The sequence below is a fragment of the Aythya marila genome (genome assembly GCF_965140915.1).
Source record: "Aythya marila genome assembly, chromosome: 10".
In the NCBI taxonomy this organism is placed as follows: domain Eukaryota; kingdom Metazoa; phylum Chordata; class Aves; order Anseriformes; family Anatidae; genus Aythya; species Aythya marila.
In genome coordinates this window covers 727,672-750,338 of record NC_139051.1, presented here as the reverse complement: position 1 = coordinate 750,338, position 22,667 = coordinate 727,672, and the positions used below count along the sequence as shown (strand labels likewise).

Here is a 22,667-nt window from a genome sequence, read left to right as displayed (position 1 = left end):
GTCCCTGGCACCTCCCTGGGGCCCTGTGCTGCCCTGCTGCCGCCCACGGGCACACCAGGGCTGCCTCCATCCCTCCCTTGCACGGTGCTCCCCAGGGCCCTGCAGGCCCCGTGCCCCCGCTGCACCCAGCTCCCACCCCGCTGGGGCTCCGCTTCCAAGAGCTCTTCCACCACGCACGGTTCCCTGGCTGCAGGGGTGTTTGCCAAATGTTCTCAAATACTCTGCTCTCACAGACCCTCCAAGCTGCCATCGTGTGAAGCTTGACACCTCAGCTCCAACACACAGGCGGGGTTAAACCGGCTCACAGCTGCGTGAGCTGTGGCACGGAGAAGTTCCGTGCCTTGCCCAGCACCTGCCGGTAGGAGAAGGCCTCAGGGACGCTGGCAGAACTCATTTGCTTTCCATCCAAAGCTGACCTTCCCAACACTCGACTACGTAAGAAGGTAAATATCTTCACACAGATCCCATGGGGGCACGCTGCAGGAGCAGGGCTGATGAAGGTCGCACCCTGCCGAGGGGCCACGCGGGGCTGCCCAGCGCACGGAGCGGCACCAGGGCGCAGGACGGTGCTGGAGCTGCCCGTGGCCCCGAGCCTGCAGCCAAGCAGGGACAGGCAGCACGCCGTGCGTGCAGCGCGGCTCCCAGGGGATGCCGAGCCGGCGTTGCATAAGGCTGAGGCTTCAGAGGGGACTTGCTACGGAGAAATTGGCAGAACACATCCAGAGAAGATCCGTGAGCAGCGGATCAACAACAGCTAGAGAGAAGAAAACAATTACGTGTCCCAGTCCTGTGATTCCTTCCCTCCCTTTTGGCTTTTAACACAGCACAGCAATGAAGGCTCAGGGTAGGGGCTGTTAAACCTTCATCCTTCAAACAAACGGCAGGGCAGAGCGGATGCAAAAAGGAAGCAGCACTCAAGAGTTGGTGAAAATGGCAATGCTACCAGTTTGCTTGAAGATGCACAGTCTGACTATTGGCACTGCAGAAGTGGTCTCCAGCTGCCTGCAGAAAATATCAAACCGATGATTTAAAACACGTTTGCAAATGGCTCATTTGCTGACAGCGGCTCCCCTTCAGAAGCCTGTCGGGGAGGCTCCTCTCCCTCCAGCAGAAACCAGCACTCCCAAGGAAAAAGCAATTGCTGAGCACGTGCTCAGTGGGGACTTTTGGAGCTATCGAGTCTCTTCCCTGTGACTTTCATGCTGGACCCTTCCAACACTAAACGTTAAGGCACCACAGCTTCTCCCAGCAGGTTTCTGAAGCCTGTTTCCATCTTCAAGCTTAAATATATCCCTAGGAAAATACGCACCACCTCATGCATTTCCTTCTGGCTCACGCAGCCTCTTCCCCAGTGACAAAGGCCACAGCAGCCGGTGGGCACAGCCCGGCGCTGTGATGGGCCTCCTGCCCCAGCCCTGCACGCACACAGGGTTTCCTGCTGCAGGACTCTCCTGCAGGAAGGACGATGCAAAAAAGCTTCCAGCCACTCCAATTTCTAAATTCCTTGTTAAATTACTAGTTTAAACAAGTGCATTTTGTTTATTGAGGATATATATTTAACCTTATATCATCAAAAAAGAGTAAGTATTGAACCCCATAATATTTTATTAACTTGCATCTCAAAGTTCTCTTTTGCTGCCTGCAGAAACGAACGCCTCCTGAGTAAGGCACCCGGCGCTGTCAGGAGCTCAGCTCATCACAGCCGTATCTGTGTGTGCGAACACAAAATTCCAGTTCAACCCAAAAACCCAGGCAAAAGCCTCAAATTCTGCATCTGGTTTAATGAAGAGCTGCACAAATGATTTACAATTATGGAGCAAATGAGCTTTGCACAGATGTTCATCCAAAGCCAGCATGCACGCAAACACGGTTGGCAGCAAATAGAAATCATAAGGTAAAATTAGGAAAACAATTGTCAGTTAGGAGCTCATTTAATCTCACACTCCAGCTCCAAAGAGAAGGCTCCTCGGGGCCTTTTTGGGTATCGTGCTCATATGTGCACACACATAGCGTTACTCGGGTAGAAATGACAGCTTTATTGTGCTTACAGCGAACCGAGCGCGCCGCGCTGGAGGCAGAGGCCCCGGTAGTTATGCAACAGCAAACTTGCCTGAACTACCTCTTTCTTCCTACGGTCTGAAAATTTGATTTCCCTTCTTAAAAACTTCCTGACACTTTGCCTTGCAGCCTAGCTTTCTCCATGTTTCTGCCTTCACACAATTTTGTGCAGTTTTCCCATTAGCAGCTTTGCAGCTGACACGGTACTAATTGTTGGGAGCTGCAGCTTTCAAACGATCAGTGATCGAACTGGGGCACCATGAAGGACACGGAGATTTTCCATGATGACTCAAGCCCACATCCTGCACATGGAGACACCCTAAAAAAGAGATTTGGGGTGGGATCCCTTGAAGCACGTGCAGAGAGCAGCCCCGATGCCCTGGCGCGGTGCGGAGCTGCGGCTAAGCCCCCACCTGCGGGGACCTCAGGCTGGGTGACCTCGCCCCGGGGACCTTGCCCACCCCAGCCTTTGGCACCGAGGTGCAGCACCCATCCAAGGGGGAGTTTTCTGTTGGAGGAGCCCAGCCACGCTGCTAGGAAGAAATGCCAGCTCCGAGCACAGCGAGCTGTCGGCTGAGACCTCGCGGGGTTCACGTGAGTCAGAGGCGTCTGCGATGGACGGGCGAGGGAGCTCCCGAGAGCTTCTGCTTGGAACACGATGTACTCAGCAGCAGCTCGTCCCGCTGCGCCCCAAACCGGGCTGAGCCTAGCAAACAATGCAATCTTCCAAAATTACGCTTTCCATAAAGTATGTCTGATGGCGGGGGATTAAGGGGAAGAGTAAACACTTCCCACCAACTGGCAGCTGGGATGAGAAGTTGTCTGAATTCACCTAAACGTATCGCTGCGATGATTTAACCAACGGGACCAAGTGCCCAGAGCTGGAGGGCTGCGGCAGCAGCAGCCCTGTTTGAGGGTAGCCCAGGGTGCCAACCCAGCTCTGCCTCTGAGGGAGCAGACAGAGCAGCAACGAGGGGGGAAAAATCCCCCCGAGATCAGAACCCGCTCACTTGGACCTTCTCCCCTAAAGGAGGGCACCGCTTGCAGCTCTGCCATTCTTGTGTATGCTTGTACTTTGCTTAGGGAAATTAGGAGATCAGCAGAAGGAGCAGATCCCCAGCTCACTGCCTTGCAGACGGGACTCACAGCAGCTGGCTGAGACCCGAACGCTGCCTGCTTGGCCCCAATGGCAGAAGTGAAGGGCCGGGGACCAGGACCTCACACCACGTGGGGGACACTGTGCCCGGCAGCAACGTGCCTCACCTGTACGGGGCAGCTTCTGCATCGCTCTGTGGGTTTTAACTCACCTGTACAGGGCAGTTTGTGCATCACTCCGTAGTTTTTAACACAACCTGGGACGGCAGTTCCCTTTTCTTTTCCTTTCAAATTTCTTTCCATTGGGTTGACACAGCTCGCTCCTGGCCTATCCAGTTTCTCACCTTTTTCTGTCCCAGTTACAACCAGTTGGGCCATCTCTTGCCAGCCCCCGGCCACCCCAGGGGAAAGCTCCCAAGGCCTCACAGTGCTCCCTATCAGCAATGAAAAGGCAAGTGCATGTACTTACATGGCTTATCCGCTTTCTGTATCGATTTTCTAAGTACTTTCTAGCACTTAATGAATTAGAGTATTTATCCTTACTGGACATGGAAATACGTTTTCATCTCACATCAGTATTTATTGCCATTAAACTTCAGATTTAACTCTACAAGTGGCATGTGGTTTCAAAGCAAAACATGAAGTATCTGCTATTGATACAAGTACAGTTATTGAAAAGGAAAGCTCCCCTCAGCTAAGGACTGCAGGACCTTCATTTTCCCTGCTGATTCAGCAGAGCTAAGGACCTCGTGCTGCACACAGCAGCAAGACTACAATTTTCAGGCTGACCTCAGCAAGATGGCCATCCCATAATGAATAAGCATCATTAAGGGCTCTCAGCCTTACAGCCCACGCTGTCTGAATGTGTGATTGGGATTTAAAACCAAGAAGGAGATTCAGTATCCCAAACGCCTGCTCCTGCACCTGTGTTAACACACAGGAGGTTTTTGTGACTCGTCCCAAACTGCACCGCACTTACATCGCCTCAGATTCAGAGCTGCACACAGCCACAGCTGGTGTGCACTGAGCAAACGTAAGGCCAAAAAGCACAGCTCTGTACACCGTGTTAGGGGTGTATTCACATCCCTCCTTAAAGCCAATCTCATGTTTTATGTTCTAGTATTACTGAGCTTTCTGAGGCTATTTTGTGTATGACAGTGAATTACAGCATCAAAGAACACAGAAGGTATAAACAACAATATGCCTGCTTCACAGCCTGGGGAAGAATATTTCTGAAAGCAAAATGCATAGTCCCAATTGCAGCCATAGTCTGAAGTCCAAAGACACACGAACCTCAATCTTACACAGATTTAGTGCTTTCTCTACAAAGCTCATGATGAAAGGCTACCACCAAAGCTTTAGAGTTCAGTAACACCATTTTTAAAACTACAGCTTGTAAGCAGAATACAAACCATGCAAAGTCGTCAAGAACCTGCTCTGCTGTTCAGGTTGACTTTAATTCGTATTGCTTTATTTCATTACAAAGCTCTATCATCTTCTAAGAAAAGTAACACCTTTTAAGGCTAATATTTATTCTAAAGCTAGAATACTTGGAAGAAATTGACAGGTATCAAATATAAGGACACTGAACTGAAATAATGGCATTTAGGAATGAACATATTTACAAGGGCATATTCAAAACCTGCGTATTCCTGTAGAACAGAAATGGTTTGAGTTACCAGTTTATTCCACTTACAAAAATCAAATTACACCGAATCAAAAAAATCTATTACTCCTCCGACATGCCCTCTTATTTTAAGAGAGCAAGGATTTTCATACAGTCATGTGCAGCCAGAGCCTCAAAGTACCCCACTCTGGGGCAGAGCTGGGGACTGTCCCCCCGCGTGTCCCTCCTGTCCACGCTGGAACACAGCAGCACCAGCACGTGGCGACCCCGAGCGAGGCGCTGCCCCGCAGGTACCTGCAGCAGGGCAGAGCAAGCCGCTGCTCAATGCGAGCAGGAACAGGGCCAAGCACAGATCCTCTCCTCTGGCTGCGGAAAGCTCTCCGAGCATCTTGAGCAGGAGCCCAGGACGTTATCCCAGGGCTGAAGTTAAATTGCACACAGTGCTGCTAACAAAAAATGTCAGCGCGCTCGTCTGGTTATTTTAAGGCAGTTTGAATGGCAGTTATGCAAAAACTCAGTGCTTACTATTAAGTACCTAGATACACTGGAAACAGGAAAAAAATAAGGTTTATTTCTCAGTCTTAATTCTTCTGCACTGTTGAGCTCCGCAGCCCTGCAACACTAGCTCTTCTTCCGCTTACTCTTGGGAAGCAGCTGATCTTTTCCTGGCAGTCTGGGCTGACACGACTTCCTTTTGTTAACTCTCAAATCCAGAAGACGGCTGCTGAAAGAAAAGAAAAAAAAAAAAAAAGGTTTTGGTGTTGAGATGCTCTAAGCATGGCAGGTACTGAAGGCTGTGTTAAAGCACTGCAAGCAGCACGTAGGCACACACAACCCGGGGCTGTTACTGCGTGTGATGAACACAAATACCACTCTGTTCGAGGATGACAGCACCCACGCACTCTCCAGTCCCCTGAACACTCTCCTGGCACTGTTTTGCCCCATGTCCACGGGCACTGGGTGCAGTGACGTGACCCGCCAGCAGCAGGACAGGATGCACAGAGCACTCCTCACCTCTCCTCCATCACCAGCCCGCACTGGAGCAGGACAGAGCAGCAGCAGCGTTGCAAGTGCTTTATCCATAAAAGAGAAGAGCCTCTGGTGAAGCCATGAGGTTGTTGTATCAGTAAGATCTACCTGAAACACAGCCACCGAGGGAAAGGACGAGTGGGATGGCGATGGCTCCCCAACAAGGAAAGCCTGCAGGACTCCCATCTTTAAACAGGCTCCCCTCGCCAGAGGTTCTTCTCATTATGGACAAAGAATTTTCCACTGGAAACTCAAAGAAGTGTTTTCTTTTTAGTCACAGAGTTAATTTAAACAATAAAAACTAGCCATATTTAAATTAAGCAGCAAATTTCCATCAGCCAGCCTCAGAGCTTGAAACTCCGTGTGGTGTTGACATGAAAGATACCTCTCGTCCATCAATAGCTATTACTAATTAAACATTCCTTGTAAACACAATCTTATTTATTTTTTAAACCATTTGCTAGGATGAGTACATTCACAACTGGAAATAACAATGGAAAACTGTCAAACGCCAAAGTCTGTGTCCCTGCTGACTGCAGCCAGACACATGCTAGCACAGCGGAGCAGGAACGACTTGCATTTCACAGCTCAGTTCAGCATCGAGATGGGAACAGAGCTCTTGTCTCAGAGATCAATACCCACCTCCAGGAAGATCAGTTGGCATCCTGGCACCGAGGTGCAGCCAGGAGTGCAGGCAGACCCACAGCTCAGGAGGCAGGGATTACACACACGTATCACCCTGCGCAGCCCCAGCCAGTCCTCGAGACTGCAAACCTTACAGATGATTTCTGTAATGCATCAGGACAGAAGCCGACAGCGCTCCCCTCTCAGCTTTCCCCTCCATTCCCCAGTTTTGATCCCCTGCACCCATTCAGAGGAAAGGATCACTCATTTTAACCCAGAAGCAGCTGAGGTTTTAAAACTTGGTGAAATCAGGTATCAGCAAAAACTCATTATGTATGTGCCATACATAATGAGTTTTTTCTCTGCCATAGTTCAGAGTTTTCCATTAATTAAATTCAATGCAAATGCAAGGACCGAGCCCTCTGAAACATCTCATTACAGCGGTGCGCTGCCAAGAGCAGCCCCATGCCAACCGAAAACACACAGGCTGATGGAAGTATTCATAAAGTGATGCACGGATGTTTTAAGAGTGCCATTTTTTTTTCCTTTTAACAAAGCTCTGATTTAGCTATGTTCAACCAACCCAAGGGAGCCGGTGCTCTCTGTATGGCTCACACCAACTGGTGTGTGGCACGCGGGCCGTGTCGGCAGCACTAGGTGAGGGAGCACTGGCCTCTCCGTCCAACCCTGCAGACGCAGGACAGAGCGAAGGAGCATTAAGCTGTGTGGCTGAGCTCACTGCCGAGCCCCTGATGAATGACACCGCAGAAGCACTGCAGGGAGAGCAACCCCATGGCAGTGACACGCCAGCCACCCTGCAGAGCACACGGCTTTGGCCACTAATGGATGAGGGGCGCAGAGCTGCACTGAGGCAGGCAAGCTGTTGATCCACCACCCAGTAAGCACGTTTGCTTTTCCCATCCTGGGGCACTTCGCTAGGACAGCCGTAGCCAGCTGGAGCACTGCAGCCACGCTTTTGGTACCCAACAGCCTCAGCCCTGCGCATCTGGCAGCGAGCAGCTAGCTCCTGCCCCGGCACAGCACCTGCTCTGGGGACACCAGCCCCACGGCACAGCCTAAGGAACTTCCTTCCAAAACCTAATTGCATTAAACAAAGCTAAAAGCGTATTAAACAATGCTCCCCTCCCTGGAAGTAGTTGCTGCAGTTGCCCAAAGACATTTTTTGGCTATATATGAGCAGAGATAATGCACACGTACAGGGCAGTGAAAAAAGGAAAGGTTCTCATTTTTTTTTTTTTTTTTTTTTTTTTTTTTAATTTGAGATCATCTTATCAGATACCACTGGCACATTGGAGAAGTTTGGAAAGAACTGTATCGCTGATTTACTAACGAATTGTTGAGGTCTAGCTTGAAACACCCTCTCTAGAGTTTGACAGAAAACTGCTAAATAATTCCTGACATTCAATACATTATTTAAAATATAAATATATGATCAATACAGCAAAAGAACATTTAGGAGCAGGACTAAATGTAAATGCTATGATTTTTTTTTAAACAACTTCAGTTCTTTTTAGTTATCTAGCAAGATTTTTTTCCCAGATTACAGATTTTTATACTTGCTTCTAACCTCCACCAGTTCCTGTGTTTGCTGCTCCTTCTGCAGAGCCCAGCAGTTTCCCAAGATCTCTCGCTGCCTGGCCAGAAATAAACGCAGTATTCCAGATCACAAACGAGCTGATTAGCTAATTCCCTCCCTGCTCTGTTATGGAGCATTCCTGACAAGCAACATGGCAGCACAGACAGCCAAGCAATTTTATTTTCTAATAGGATTGCTCATCTAATTTGCTCTTCACTATTACCCTCCGAGCCCCTCGGTATTGTTTTCCATTTTCTTCACTGATTGTGTGTGCACTTGAGAGCGCAGCCCTACAACAAGCCAAGCTGTTCCCTGCTGCCTTCCACAACACTACACAACACAGCCCTCACAAGGGCCCAGTTGTGCCTGGCACACACACACACACACACACACACAAGAAGACAACTGATTTTTATTTTCGTTTACATACTTTTTTTTTTTTACAGCAGTGCTCATGCCTATGTTTAGAAGTACTTCAACCACTTTACAGATGACCTTACAGACGTCACTTAAATCCAGATCTTGTTTTATAAGAAAATCTTGTATTTTCTACTTTTCTTTGAATTTGAGATTGAATGCAAACATCAGGAAAAAAAAAATAGCATTTAACCAGATGAGGAATTAACTTACATGGAAATGAAATGCTTACCATGCCATGAACCTGCAAAGTCTTCAGCATTTGTATAATCCTAGATGCCAGCAAAACACTGAAGCCAACAGGGTATTCAGCTACACAGCTGTCTCCAGGAGTAGGTCACATGTGATTCAATTCCCTGTGCCTCAGCTATTAACACTTACCTGAACAAAGATGCTTGCTTAGGATCAGGAACTTAATTTGTATCTGAAGGATTAAAACCTTCCACTGTTTCTAAGCTTGAACTTGAAGCCACTTGTCTACCAAGAATTCTGCAAAACCATTGTCACCAGCAGCACAGAGCAGTAAAAGCTGTGGGTCGTGGGAGAAACAGGCACCAGCTCAGGTACATCTGTACAGCTGGGGGAGCGGGAGGCAGGTACCAAGCACATCTCCTTGTACAAGGACAAAAGACTGGTTTCTTAAGGGGATTTAAAATAGATCCAGCTTTGGTTTACATTCATTTTCATTAGGATAAGAACATTTTTGTACTCTGAGGCTTTGATCTGCTTGTCCCATGGCACAGCGCCACCAATATTAAAAAGACAAAACAAATGTGCTTGGCCTTCTGCAGAAATGTGCAGATTTTAATCCTTTGGAAAGTCAGATCCCTGCCCGTGTTTTTTGGTTCATTTTGTAATAATGTTGTTGGCTTGGTCAGGGACAAAACTACCCTGACAAGATACTACACAGTCATTTATCCCCAACTCTGACACTTCTAGCATCCCACACTTGAGAGGGAAGAGAAGAAAAAAAAAAAAAAAAAAGAAGCTGCCATCCTTACCTTAGGGATGAAGTAAATTTGTTTCTCAGAACACCGTGGCACATTTCTGAGGTAGACAGGGATCTTTCATTGTAACAAAGCACAAAGAACAAGTAATGACTGGTTGTCCTTTTATGTATTTGTTTACTTGTATTTCTCCAGGCAACACGGTCATATAGGAAATATACCCACTAGGCTTCACCTCTGGAATTTCATTAAAAGCTCTCACGAACAGCTATAGGTGAGCTGTGAATGGTAAAGTCACTACAAAACCTTTCAATTTTTAGGCATTCAGGTTTGGTCCTGCCCACAGAGCCAACCGAAACCTGCAGTTCAGCCAGCAGTCATGCTCTACTTACTTGACATGCACATCATGGAACTGTAAGACTTTCATTAAGTGGTCACCAAGAGGTTACTGGAACCTGAAACACTGCCTCAATTTCATCAGATAGAGTGATGTGAACATATGTAGTCCCTACAGCACTATTTCACAGCAAGTGGATTTCTTTCAGAACAGAGAATGAGAAAAGCAAGGGGAAAAAAAAGTTTTGAAAGCTCAGAACACTGAAATTGTGCGTAAATAAGTTTCAGGAATGGGATGAAGTTTTGCTAAAAATATGCTCCAAATTGCCACTAAAATATCCCTAATCTGCTCCATCTGTGCACTTCCACAACTACATAGCAAGTACATCATACAATAATACTTGGGTTTATTTTTTGAGTATTACCTTCTAATCTCTTTGTGTCAAAATAAGACAATTAGTGGAAATCAAAGAAGTCTCTAGGGAATTTATGTAATGTCTCAATTTTCATTAAGAGCTTCATAAAATACACAATTTATTTTAAGTGCAGAATATTGAATGCTTATTGCTTCTTTATTAGATCTATCAAGTAAATTAAGATGCTCAGGAAATCACTGTATCCACTGAAAAATGCACAACACCCAGAGGATCAGAACTTCCCCTGTCTGAACACATCTCGCCACCTGAGAAGATGCACTACAGCTAGAGACACGGTTACAGTCCAACCAACTTTTGCAGATGAGGTTTCTTTCAGAAACTGAAGCTGCAGACATCAACCGAGATCCAAACATGCCATGACTAGATACTATTTTTAAGAGTAGTGACAAAACCAAATCATCTACATAAGGAAAACAATTCCCTCTGTTTCAGTTAACAAAGCAATCCTGCTTCTAACATCACGCTGTGGAGCAATATTAGCTTGTCCTTTTGTATGCTAAACTAAGAGCAATGATAAGGATTTGCATTTTAAATAGTGATAGGTTCCTCTCCTTGGTCTTACCATGACAGAAGCCTCAGCAAGCTCCACAGCCAGGCCTGTCATCAACGTGGTGCTTACCTCCAAAGTGAGATTCTCTGGGGCTGCACACAGTTACATTTTCTGATTTTCAGCGGTCATCCCCTAATACCAAATGTCATTTGGGATTTACAGGTATTACAGGCTGCAAAGTCTGTGAATACGGGACTATTTGAAAGTATTCTCCTCAGCACACAATTTGCACATGAACCTAAGCCGAGAACAGACCTAGACCAAACGCACTATACCTGTCAAGCTCAGCAAGAGATTTCAAATGGTTAATGAAAAGGCATTCCCATACAGAAATTCAAGTTGGCCCTTAGCCACTGGCTTTTATTCTGCATGAAAAAAAAAATCTTAGTTCCAATAATCTTCATCCTTTGCAAATGTTACTGTTCTCCAGGTGCAGAACAGCAATGCAACTCGAAGCCAGCAGGCCAAGTGGCTGGAAGGCTCCACGAGAACGTAACACACAGCCAAGGCAAACAACGCTCAGACTACCGATCCTGCCACTTTACAAAGAACACCTTCTTGATTTTTTGGGGGGTTCAGTTGTTTGTTTGGGGGGGAATTAGAAGGATTGTGGGTTTTTGTGGTTGCGTGATTTTTGTGTGTGTTTGTTTGTTTGTTTTGTTTGTTTGCAAAGTACAGCTGCCATTGCAAGAACAATTTATTTAGAACAGAGAATGCAGCAGAAATCTCATTTAGTGAAAGGCTAGGTTTACTGTTTTAATTTCAGCCCATTTCTAGCTTTGGTGCCTACATTTTTCCAAAGCAGAATGTTAATTATCTTACGTTCAAAAGTACATTAAAATACAATGCCAGAAGCTGAAATTTCCGTATCGTTTGTTTTGCAAATATCCAATTATTTACTCTTACAAAAATAAAGAGAGATTATTTTTCTGGCACAACTCAACTTCAAAAGAATAAAAATCTGTGCTGCTTATGAAATAAACCATCTGAATGTTCTTTGGTATGCTGGCCTATGCCTTCACATATTAAGCTTGCCAGAGCGAAGCTCTCATTTGACCATGCGCCTACTGTACCACTCTGCTGCCCGCAAGATCCCATTCTGCAGTGAAGAGAAAAAACAACAGCTTTAATGAAATTTGTAGATCTGCTTTACTTAACATTGGTCTGCACTTACCAGCTTGGCCAAACTTCATTATGACTCAATTAAATGAAAACAACAAGTGATTGGGAAGTTTTTGGGGTGAAGAAAATTATCCAAGTGACAAATGATTTTTGCTGTGGGTGCATATCGTAACTGATGTTAACATCCAACACTGCTGAATAGAAACACCCCATTAAGGAACAGTTTCCATATTTGATATTCCCATTTCTTCATCCACTACGAACCGTTTTTCTAAACCATGCAAGGAGCAACAAATGCCAAACTCTTAAGCAGTGGCACATTATGCAGTATTGCAGAAAACAGTTTTGCCAGTTGTCATCTTGACAAATGGCGACACCACCAAGGTGACCATCACCAGGGGAACTACGCCTAGCACCTACAATACACACAGCCGAGTATTTTATACTCCACTGCCCATCTTCAGTGAGCTACTTGCAGGTACTACAAAATGCAGTAAGCTTGTAAGTGTCCTTCCAGCAAACACCACTCACTTTCCCAAAGCGCTGCCTGTCTCTGCATGAAAGCCTTAACGATTACTTTCTGCTTTCCCACTGATGCACTTCAGCATTCACCTCTGGCACTGCTGTAATCAAGGCTTTGTCAGTGCTTCCATTAATGCTCCTTAATATCCATCAGATGTCTAAACACACGTTTTGAGTTTCAAATATTACTTATGTCATTAACCATGAATTTTTAGAGATGTCATGATCTACTGACCACATATGTACATAGTGAATAGAGAAATTTGTGTTATAAATACTCTTTAAAAAGCAGACTAAGAATTAAATGTGATACAGTTCTCATTGCTCTCCTAAGATCAAGTACCGAAGTGGATGTGATATTCAGAGAGAGATTCCAGTTCAAGCCAACTTCAACTGCAAGGGTAAACAGTACTACTTCTGCAGCCTGCATCAGTCTTCATTCCTGGTCCTTTGTACAAAAACTACCAAACTTCGCAGTTGATCTAACACTACATTACTACAAAATTCATTATCCCTTCACTCACCCCACCACCCATCTATCCATATACTTCCTCTTCATCTTCATATATTTCATTGGGTCACTTCAGGAATCTTTGGTAGTTTCTCAGTATTTCTTTGTACAGCTAGACCCAAATTTTACATATTACCACTAACAGAAGGGGATTTTTGTTTTTGAGAAATAAGATATTAAGATTTTAAAACAAGAACATGTTCTTCTCTCTTCAAACAGAAGTAAATCAAAATACATCTTACAATTCTAGGATATTCAACTGACAAAGAGATGTAGGTAAGACTGACAACAATATAGTTTTAAATATAATAAAAGATTGGGTTCTTTCAGTTTTCTACAAAAATCATTTTTTATTTTTTTTTTTAAAAAAAAGGACATACTCATACTCAAATACACCTTAGAACAATGATTTTCAGCTAGGGACCTGGAACATCCATACAGTACTTTCCTGCAATTCAAATCCTCTGTACAAACTACATAACTGTGGAGATTCTCCATGAACCTGACTTTTTAGTGGCATTTGCCTCTTCTGTTGAAAACATAGGATTCCACAAACTGGAAGAGGCTGGAAATCAGCCTTACGGACTTTTCCACCCATCTATTTCTACTCACCTGTCAGATGACACTGAATAAATCTCAGCCTCTTCCAGATCTCTCAAAATATCTGAACTGGAGCTGGAAGGAAACATAAAACAAGTGAATTATTCTAGCAGCACCTACACCAAAGGTCTCCAGACAAAACTATTCATTCTGTAGGAATTCAAACTGTCGCAGTACCAAGAGACAAAAGCGTCATCTCAGACTGCTTGTGTAAGATCATGCATATAAATGCGTTAAGTCTTTACGGTTAATTTGTTGCTATAAACACTTAGGCCTATATAAAATTTAAATGCATTTTTAGAGCTTTTCCAGTAGTGAGGAGTTATACAACACTCACTGGAAGAGAGTCTAAACAACCATCTGGAATCATAAAGAGTAGCTGGCTTACTTCCTGCTCCAATTAGAGAAACTACGGCTTTACGTCAGCTCCCGAAGGAGCTGGGCTAACACATTTCCTCAGAGGACTACGTGACACGGTTGCTTCCATCCATGCACCAGGCAATGATGGTGCATGATATCGTTTCTTACCTTTGTGTGTGTGTGTATGCACACAAACACACACAGATGCACAGATCTGTACATATTTAATTAACTGCAAGTATGAGTTCAGTGAAGTCAGACATCACATGCTTAATATTAAAATAAAAAAAAAAACTAGGAAGTGTAGTATTTCAATAAAATCTGAATTAAGTGAACAAAATATTCTGGTTGTTTATTTATAAATACCTTTTACTGTGTGCTCAGGTTACATGCTACAAACTGCTGTGAAGTTTCCAAATATTTGTCAAATCACAGGATTGGGGAAATCAACCAACAAGTTGGAAAAGGTTTTCTGGAAATCTTTCAAGAAGGTGCATGGCAACTCAGACAGTCTAGACTTTGTATCAGAAATTACATGACAAACTATGTTACACAAACGGGAGATTTTAGTGTAAACCATGAAACTGGACAGCAACTGGACACCAGTTCTCTTGGGTTTGCTTTAAAAGTTTCAAAAAAAAAAATCCTATTTGCTAGAAGCCAGCAGACAAATATTGTGAAAATACAGCCCCAGTGCAATAACTCTATACACAGATAACAGTGTTTGTGTTTGTTTAAAACACAGTAAGAAAACCAGCCCCAAATCCTCAATCTCCACACACCATCCCTGTGCTCCTGCGGCTTTCTTTCAGGAAACGGATAAATGGTGTGCAACTCCTACATGCTGGCAGGGTTTTCTTCCTCCACTACCCATGTGTCTCCTCCTGCTGCCCATTCCCCCTCCGAAGCCAGATCCGCCAGATGAGCCATGAGCAGTTACTGCGGCAATAACTGCTGAGCACTGATGGGGCTGCATGGGAGAAAAACACCACCGGCGGAGCCTAGCAGACACCCTTAATACATAGACATTTAGTCATAAAGATAAAAAGGAAAAAAAAATCCGAAAATATACACAAAGCTCTGGTGCCATATGGAGAACGTTATTTTGAAACAAAATGGATTTTAAAGTTGTGTGTGCAATTTTAGAAACTTGTCTGTGGTTCCCTAGGAACTTTTATGAACTGCTGAATAAATCTATCTAATTACGAGCGTTACTCAACAGAGCAGTTTCAATTGGGAAATAAAGCCACCTAAAATTAAAAGCAGTAACTGTGTATATAGGGACCAATCAAAATTAATGCAGAGATGAAACAATCCCACCGCTTACAATACCTGAAGAGGAGCAAGTGCAGCCCAAATCCCAGCCCCATGTACAAGTGCTTGGGGAGAAGGCCAGGGAGCCCTGGGACACAGCAGTTCTTATTTCATCCCTAAATCTAATTTGAGACACTCAAAGGAAGATCATGGTAAAGCACATTGTAAAAACAATGGTGGGTGGAAAAAGTTTTGAAATCTAGTGGGTTTTTTTACTCTTAAAAATTTAATTCTGTCAAAAACTCATTTTTGGTACACAAACTGGCTGCCCAAGGAATGAGTTACACTTCTGAATCCTGTCTTCAAGCTCCGGTTACATTAAAAATAGAGGTAGAGGGATATTTTTGTGTGTTTAGTCCCCTAAAATAGAAAAAGAACAGGTTTGATGCCTGAACATCATGTACTTTCTTGCCTTGAAAAATATACTCTTCTTATCATTTATCACTATGTTTGTCACAGCAAAACAATAAAAGTGAAAAGATTTGGCTACCACTCAGAACAATAATGCAAGCTCATAATTTGCGTTTGTATTTCACAGTTCATGCCTACCAAACTATTTGAAAACTGAGCACAAAATGTACTGGAATTACCTGCCACCTCAGAATGTGCGTGTATATAAAAATGGGCGATCGATGCAAGAGCCATCGGAGCCTCCCAGTGAACCAACTCTTACTGTTCTTGTGCTGACAGACTGAGGATACAGGCACATCGCTGTACAAAACCAAGCTGCAGGGCTATGAACCTCTCAGCTATGGCTAAAATGTCCTTTGTTTCCGGATTTCTTCAAACAATTCCACGTTCAAGGCAGTCACTCGCTGAAATAATTCTCTGTATCTAGTCTGCTAAACAGCAATTTCTTTAAAAAAGACCAAGCAATCTCTTGATTTTGAGTTGAAGTTATTATACACCTTTTTTCCCCCATGCAGACAGAACTGGTTTGCTAATTAAAAAATTCTTAAATATGCAGTACACTTGAAAAAAATCAAAAGCCATTTTTGAACTATTTATTGAAATACTGAATATTTACCCCAAAAGAATATTGACCATCGATATTAAATTTACACAGCAAAACCATTAGCGTTCAGAAACATAACTGCTCAAGATCTAAAAGGCTGACAACCATGGTGACAGGGTGGGAAGAGGTTTCATTTCTGAGACTCATTCATGTCTACAGGTTGGAAAAAAAGTGCAGATCATGACTCCAATCACAAGCATTTCCTCAGCCCCAGGTTAGTTTCTTCTGGGCACTTATACACAGCCACAAGCAAACTATTCCTTTCTAGACCATCATTTGGATTTTACTCTTCTCCCTCCCCCCCTTTTAAAAAAATTTAATATAAGCACACCACCTTAAAATAGGGAGAAGAAAGCTGACGTAAGTGTGAATAACATGTCTCGTTCTAAAAATGAAAGGAGCAAATGTCTCTTTGAATTGTTTATTTTATGGCAGATTAAGTTCCTTCTTGGCTGCATGGTGAACAGCCAGTGTCCTTTAATCAGTCCATCTTGCTGTGCATTATGTACTTAGCTCTGGCACGTGCACGGTGCTTTTTTTTTTTTTTTTTTTGCCTTTTCTTTTTTTTTATGCTAGCATGAACTGCAGGATCTTTCATTTACCAATGTCATTTGAAGGTGAATATCCAGCCACAAGCAGCGAGGAAAAGTTTTTCTCAACCTTTCTATCCTGCTTCCACCTCCCCTTCCAAGAGTTTAGGCTGCCTGCAATAAGCAGCATTAGCTTGCTGCTGGAGGGGCCGTGAGTCTTGTGTAACATCCCGGGGCAGCTGCTTACCACGCTCTTCCCTGGCTTGCCTGTACCTCCTCTTCAGATCACACACTGCAGGCACCACCGAGCTCTGCTTCATCTCCCTGTCTTTGGAGGTTTGCCAGCCTTGGACCTTCCCAGGACTCCTTCCCCACAGAGGGTCCTCACCTATACAAAACCTTCCATGGGTTCCGCTGTGCCAGTGTTTTCCTTGACTTTTTCCAGGCTATCTTGGCTGTCAACAGCCTCCTCCGCAGCTCGAGAGCATGTCTTTGAGGCTTTGTCATCAGAAAGGGAAGAGATCTGCTGGATCACTCTTACCAGTCTGGCCACAGACTTGTGACTACAGCCTGATGTCCCTGGACACACGCCGCATGCCGTGACTTTCCCCCGAGGCCATCGGCTCTTGCTGTTTGAAATGACTTCTCCGGGACTCTGCCAGGCCTCGCTGCTCTCTGCCCATATGTTATAGCTCACAGTTTTTGGAAGAAAGGTATGAATTAACAACATAGCAGAGAAGTATCATCATCCTTCCACAATGGCCTCGTATTTGAGGCCAAAAAAAATCAAAGATGAACTGCTCCCATCTAACATTGTTCTGTTCATCTTCTCTGAGCCAAAGCAGCACAAGATTTATTAAGTCAAAATTGTACCAAGAACTGAGAAAGACAGCTCTTCCCCCGATGAAAACAGATTTCATGTACTGCCTTCATGTGCCAGGGATGGGCAGCCCAGGGCTCAGGACGATGCCTTCTTTAAAGCCAGGCTGAGTCAGCTGCCAGGGCAGGAACCCACAGAGCTTTTTCAGCTGTCCTGCCCTGTCAGCACCCCGCCAAGCCGGTGCCTACCGAGAGGTTTCCAGAGGGTGCTGCCATGCAGGGACCTCCCGACTGCCGGCAGCTGAAGCACAGCTCCCTCGGTACGTCTGCTCCAGCTGCTGAGCTGAAGCTCACGCTCTGCAAAGCGCCTAAAGCCAGGAGTAAGCGACCAGCTAAATGCAGGTCTTAGATCCTGATGGGCAGCTTCTCAGCTCAGTGCCAGAAAGCCACACTTACTGCAAATGAGGCCCCTTGCTTGGGCAAGAATCTCGCCTGGCAGAAGCTGCAGCGGCTCTGTGTATCCCAAAGGCAGAGAGATTTATACAAGCTACAGACACAGCACTGCTCAGCCTGGGCTTCAGAATCAAATCCCCGTGTTTCACCGTACGACGTGATACCGTTCGGACGAGGCCACCAAGACGAATTGTCAGCTGCTGCAAGTCCTCCACTCCAGTCATCAGGAACTGACATTTTCTTCTAACACCAAAGTTTTAAAGAGAAGTAATATTTTTAATGACTGAGTATTATCCCAATTTTATAAAATCCTTTTAATAGAACGTTTCCTCTATATGGCTCATTAACTGCCTTATCATTGTCCTACCTAGCCTCTCTTCAATTCTCCTGTTGTTTAAACAGTTGCATAAAACTTGGCTTCAGTCCCGGAAAGTAAAAGAACGCAGTGGGACTATTTATATGGAGCACTGAAGTTCCGTGAAAGCTTTATATACAACTTCATAGCTGTTAAAAAAAATCTTCTAGAGGTCAAGGTTTTGTTTTGCTGCTTATTTGTTATGAGCATTTTGCTAATTTGCGGTGACCATCCATTTATGCCAAGACCAAACCTGTCCGGATCGCTGCTGTAGCCTGCCCCTTTTTTCCAGCAGATGCAAAGTTTCCATTTCCTCAGTCAAAGGAACGACTTCTGGATAATACCTGCACGGTAGCGATTACTATAAAACGCATTCATTTGTAATATTGACCAACTACTCCCTTAGCTGTACAATGCAGAAATTCAAATATTTATATCAGATTGAAAAGAGGCAGGAGTTCTTATAAACAACTGAATACAAGAATCATTAATTTACTTGCAGCATGTCTCATAAAACAAGCCTGTCAGCTCTCTGATTTAAGGCTGTTCTGTTTCGTTCTATACACCACCCAAAATCCTAATTTTCTTTTAATCCATCATAGTATCAGCCCTCCGTTTAGAAGTGCTCTCTCCATAAAAGTGCAGCACACAGATTTGGACTTCCAAATATATTTCAAGTTTTGACATTTCAATGTGAAAAAAGTTCACCCTTGTCAAAGGATATCCTCTTATTATCAGAAATAAAATGTAAGCCTCAGAAAACCATTTCTTGGTACAATAGCACAATGGTACTGAACACCCCCCAAATCTAAACCATTCATTTTTTTTTCTTTTTTTTTTTTTTTAATCTGTGCTCCATTTATTTACATTAAACTTAAAGCATTAACCCCATGGCAGCCAGAGAGTGACAAAAATACAGAATATAATAGAAAAAAAACTTCTGAAAACTTCTGAACTTCTTTGGTGAACTTCTTGAGCAGTGCAGTAGCTAGCTTTTAAGGTTAAGCAAACTGCCCTAAATTGAAATAAAAATAAATAAAAATGCACCACTCATACAAACTAGGGGATACGTACAAAGTAGGAGAGCAAAGAAAAAATCCCACAGAGATTGTGAAAAAACAATTCTGTGCAGACTCTGGTAATTCTGGTCCTGTTCCACAGGAGCTGAATTTAAGAGAAAGCCACAGGGAGCTATTAAGCATGTTTTTGGGTTTGTTTTGTTTGTTTGGTTGGTTGGTTTGGTTTTTGTTTGGTTTAGTTTTTTAAAGAAGGTCCAAATATCTGTGATGCATACCCACCAGTCTTTACAACTGTGGGATCCTGTGTTTGGTTCAAGAAATCTATGGAAATACTTCACTTGGAAAGAGTGAATACATAAAAAGAAGGAATAAACAACCTTGTCCCGAGCCAGACATAACGCAAACAAATGCACTTTCCAAGGAAGTCTGCCAACTTGTTTCATGAAAGTACGTTCAAACCATTAGTAGCTGCTACATGCTAATATCCTTTAGCAAGCTTTCCTACAGTCTCTTAGACACTCTTTCATCCAGACTTTAGGATAATAAAAACACGTCTGCCAACAGAGAAAGGTGAAGAACGAGAACTTAACCGTAATGTCAAAGGCTGCAGGGAAGGTCAGTCAGGATGTCCTTCATACACCAAACTGGCACTGAAACAGATTTAATGACTCCTTGGATGAGCTAATAAAAGAAAAACTCTCTCACTCTGTCAGATTAAAATTCCAGATTTTCCAAGGTCCTTCATGCCAAAAGGTTGGATTGCATTCAAAAAAATAAATTGAGTAAAGCAGTGAAGGACAGGAACATCTCACTCAGATTTTGGATGAAAAACAAGCTAAGGGCGGCTATTTTATGGAACCAAAACAACAATCAGCACTCTGGGGCAGCTGTACCAGCAGCACAGTGCAGATGAGGCAGCTCCATCTATCATCTGTTCACCTGTCAAATGTGACATCCAGTGCAAACCTGCAGGAGCTGGCCTTGCACGAGCCCTGCGAGAGAGCTTCTGCCTGGGTTCCCGGCCACCACCACCACACAGACCAGACGTGAGGCTCCAGCCACATCACACCTCCCCAGAGGCATCTGGCAGCAGCAGAACAGCCACAGCCCAAGCTGCAAATTGGGAAGTTGAGGTTTCAGCGTGTAAAACCAGCCACTGGAACGAAGCATCACGGCCAGCTTCTGCCCCCTAAGTGAAGGGCCCAGTGCCCGGCATGCTGCTTCACACACAGCTGGTGTAATCACCAAGTTGTTTGTTTTTTTCCCCCCAGTATCTTCCTAGGCTTTCATTCACATTTTCTTTAACATTTACCTTGCTGAAAGGCAACGTTAGTCCCCTTGCTGACTTTTAAAAGCACTTTGTGAATCAAAATGAATTAAAAAAAAATGCTTCTTTTAAATCTTTCAACAACTAAACTGTTATTTGAATAAACACTGATGAAGCAACCCACTGTATTCTTCTTCATATTTGCAGAACAAGGAGGCAGAGGCACATGCTATGGGTGTAATATATGGGAAATTGAGAAAATGTTACTCCTAGCTTAGCTGTCAATCTGCTACCTCACCTTCAGCTACTTCCTCTCAATATCTCCCACTTCCAAACATAAGCAACCTTTCTCCTCCTAATAATGCAGACCTGCAAAGGGTGCCTCCTCCCCTCCCTTCTGTTATCAGTATGATAGTGAGATCACTTTCATAGGGAATGGCGACAGCTCTCTTGCTTTTAGACACATACCAAAAGAACAGTTATCCTAGATTTCTTTTCTGTGATTTCTTCCCTTTTCCTCCAGAAACTGGGATCACAGCACCAGGTATTGCAAATGGTTGTTTAAGCACTGATCACAATCATCACTGACAACTGGTAAAGTATTAGATAGCAAATTATGAAGTAAATATCTTCAACAGATATGAAGTCTATCTTCAAAACCTACATACACCTTATCAGCAGTAACAGCTGAGTGTCTTTTCTATAAAATCAGCACTGAGCTACCAAAACCACAAAACCTTACATTGCTTATAAAGCATTTCTTGATCCTTCATTTCCTGTTTGAATAAAGCAAACTTCAGTAAGCAAAATTAAACACATGAAGAAAGTGAATGGATGCTAGGACTTCAAGATCAGTGATGTTCTTCCAGTGACTCGCAGTAGTGGGTCATTTCAATTCTATTTCTCACAGCACTGTTCAGCTCAAAGAGCTATTAAGACTTCAGTTATATCAATTTTTGGTCTTCTCCAAATAAATCCTTAAACAGAAGGGAAGATGATGCAGTAAAAAAGAAACACCAAACATTCTCCTGATCCAACAGACATTTTGCTGGCTGTTTCTGTACCAAAAGGAACATTTGCACTATCAGCCCTCTATCAGGCCATTACATGCAGAATTCACTAAATAGTTTCCTGTTTCAGCTGCATCCCTCAAGCAACTGAGCAGACAGAGAAGAGTAAATCAGTAACCACAGCTGAGGAACCCCTCTGATGAAGAATATAAATATACAGGGCCCAACATCAATAACAAAGTTTTTCCATATTTGAATTAATTGAGTACAAACCAGCAGGAATGAACTCTTCCTCACTAACCTGCTTGTTGATCCAGATGACTGTGAGAATGCAAGAGAGACTGGTCTCTGGCCTTCCTCTGCAGAATGGGGGTCGCTGCTTTTCCCATCAGGAGTTTCTGCTTTGAGTATCTGGGCTTCTCCAAGGATGGCAGTTGAGTTATGCTCTTTAAGATCTTCTTCTACCAAGAAAAAAAAAGTAGAGATTGGAAAGTACGACAAAGCAAAATATTATTATTTTTTTTCAGTCTAGAGATAGATTTTAAGAAAAACAAATGTTTTAAAAATATTAGAAAACCAATGCCTCATTCCCACTTATTTACTTCCCCAAACTCTGTTTCAAAGGTTTTAATTTCTTTTCCTGCCACAGTAAAAAAAACACATCACCAACAGCAACAAAAAAGCAACAACAAAAAGCAACCTCTAAGAACCAGAGACTGCAACAGAGACATTCCATTGCTATGAGTTTCACAGGCAGACAAAGAGAGAATTAAAGGGTAAGGATATTTGTCACATTTCATAAGATGAAACTGTTTCAGAAATTAGCAGACACTTAATGAGACAGCTCCTTTCTCTGGGTCTTGCTACCAGTTCACTTCAGCCATTGCACAAGACAGCTTGATAGCTTGGAAGTTTTACAGACCAAGTTACTAAGCTTGTTTTCAACAAAAGAAACGTGATTTATTTCTTTATGCATCTACGAAAGATTAAATGTTAATCTATATAATTGTCATTCTCATTTATCTTTACAAGAAAAAGCATTTCTAGACAACA

The 22,667-nt window shown here is 43.6% G+C and overlaps 1 protein-coding gene across 2 annotated transcripts in view; it reads right to left on the bottom strand.

The window, feature by feature from the left end:
* Positions 1 to 4,602: 4,602 nt before the first annotated feature.
* The window catches only part of RAD18 (RAD18 E3 ubiquitin protein ligase), a 43,622-nt gene continuing 25,557 nt past the window's right edge, over positions 4,603 to 22,667 (bottom strand). The window contains exons 11-13 of one of the 2 annotated variants that reach the window (XM_082768537.1): positions 21,916 to 22,075; positions 13,485 to 13,547; positions 4,603 to 5,504 (exon numbers count right to left, since the gene is read on the bottom strand). In XM_082768537.1, the coding sequence (XP_082624663.1) occupies positions 5,402 to 5,504; positions 13,485 to 13,547; positions 21,916 to 22,075 (326 nt within the window). In that variant the 3' untranslated portion in view covers positions 4,603 to 5,401. The remainder of the gene's footprint in view (positions 5,505 to 13,484; positions 13,548 to 21,915; positions 22,076 to 22,667) is intronic. The other variant, XM_082768538.1, reaches the window with a different exon arrangement.